The sequence below is a fragment of the Halyomorpha halys genome, unplaced genomic scaffold, assembly GCF_000696795.3.
Source record: "Halyomorpha halys isolate HHAL.00 unplaced genomic scaffold, Hhal_1.1 Scaffold370.1, whole genome shotgun sequence".
In the NCBI taxonomy this organism is placed as follows: domain Eukaryota; kingdom Metazoa; phylum Arthropoda; class Insecta; order Hemiptera; family Pentatomidae; genus Halyomorpha; species Halyomorpha halys.
In genome coordinates, this window is record NW_027107863.1 from 421,867 (window position 1) to 423,764 (window position 1,898).

Genomic DNA, 1,898 nt, shown 5'->3' on the forward strand with positions numbered 1-1,898 from the left:
GTCAGTAAATAAAAAAATCGTGATGTTGTATGATGAAATTTATTAAAGTAAACTTAACAAATATTTATATTCAATCTATTATATAAATATGATATGTATTAATAATATTATAGTTAAGTTTTTATTCAACACTGGCTGTGAGTATTGGAATGTCCATTTTGAACTCCAACTGCTACCACAATATCATTAACAATATTGGTAGCAACTATACTTATACCTAAGTACTCAAGTTTAATAATTAATAATACTGTTGTTATTAAACAACCTACTATTTATTTTATTTATTTATGTTAAGTTATGTATGTTAGATATATTGATGTGGATGATGAAAACAAAATTGAAATATGTATAATTATATGTATTAAAATTTCAATGTTATTTATTACATGTATTTGTAAATAATTCAAGTATATAATGCATGATTTTTAAGTGTTATTGTCACATTATTAAGGTATTTCAGAAGTTGTTTCTGTTGTTACATCTAACGTTATTGTAGAGGACTTTGGAATATAGGACTCAATATATGTTTGGTTATCAGTAGGGAAACTATGAACTCTGGCCAGTTCAGGATAATCAGGATCCAGGCATTTGAAGACACCAATCATCATTTCCGACACAGTCGCTATAGCTTTCATCTTGAGGTAAGTGAACTTTACATTTAGCTTGTAATTCAATTTTGGTATTTCTTCAAGGAGTTCTATGACAGTGCGATTGGTAGGCTGGGTATGGGTGACACAACCTTCTGGTGACTCGAAGGTTCCTAGGGGACAATAAGTGAGGCATTGCGGGCCCCTCGGCCCGTGGAAGCAGACCCCTCCTTTCTTTGTGCACTCTTCCGGACAAAGTCCAATACCGCATAGATGGCCCTCGTCAGAACCGTCGGTGCAGTCGCTGATCCCATTGCAGACTTGGTCCAAACCTAAGCATCTTATGGAATCGCAGTTATGCCCGCCATTTTCTATGGTGCAGGTCTTCATGTTTATTGTTCCACAATGAAGTTCATCCATGCCGTCTTCACAGTTCTGTTTTCCGTCACATATGTAATCCCTATGAATGCATTCATAAGGACTGCAGCGAATTCCATCATTACAACAATTAGATTCGTCACTTTCATCATCGCAGTTAGAATTCCCGTCGCATACGTTTCGGGGTGAGATACATTTTCCGGAATCACATACAAACATACCAATAGAACAATCCTGGGCAGCTGATCGCTTAGCTATGACATGGTTGCGGCAATTTGGATAGATTTGACATCGAACAATACTTACGATCCCTTCTAACCAAAGATCTGTCTCCTCTTGACAATTCGCATTGCCATTTAAAACTTTGCAAATAGAATATTTTCCGTCTGCGAGATCCTGGTGCATCGTAATTGTGTTGTTAATGTCGTCTAATTTTCCTCTTAGCTCTACGAGGAGGTTTTCTAAAGGCAATTGAGATCTGATAATTTCTGATTGGAACGATCTCTGTATCTGCGTGGGATTGAAACGAGATTGGTAACATTCAGTTTCGTTCAGGCTCAGAGTTGTCAATAGATAACTACTAGAATGCTGGTTAACAAACTCCGCTGCTTTCAACTTCGAGTCAAGCAAGGTCTCTTGGACAAAACGTGCAATTTTTTCGGCCGATTGATTGTAGTCTGCGAGTGATTCCTTAAGATCCTCAATTTTCTTCCAATGTACACCGCAAACTCCTATCTGTAATCAAAAAATCCCAAATTATTAATTATATGTATAAAATTAATATTCTTTGAAGGACATACAATTAAAAAAATAAATTTTTTTTTAATAATTTATTTGATGTAATTTACAAATGTACAAAATAATACAATAGGTAAATATGTGGTATGTTTCATATACACTTGAAAATCTTGGGAAAGAACCACCCATTGGTGG

General features: G+C 35.3%; 1 protein-coding gene across 1 annotated transcript in view; it reads right to left on the minus strand.

Annotated features, from left to right (window-relative positions):
- Nucleotides 1-343: 343 nt before the first annotated feature.
- Nucleotides 344-1,898, minus strand: part of LOC106681852 (uncharacterized) — a 31,646-nt gene continuing 30,091 nt past the window's right edge. The window contains exon 2 of the mRNA XM_067046250.1: nt 344-1,700. Within this exon, the coding sequence (XP_066902351.1) occupies nt 447-1,700 (1,254 nt within the window). The 3' untranslated portion in view covers nt 344-446. The remainder of the gene's footprint in view (nt 1,701-1,898) is intronic.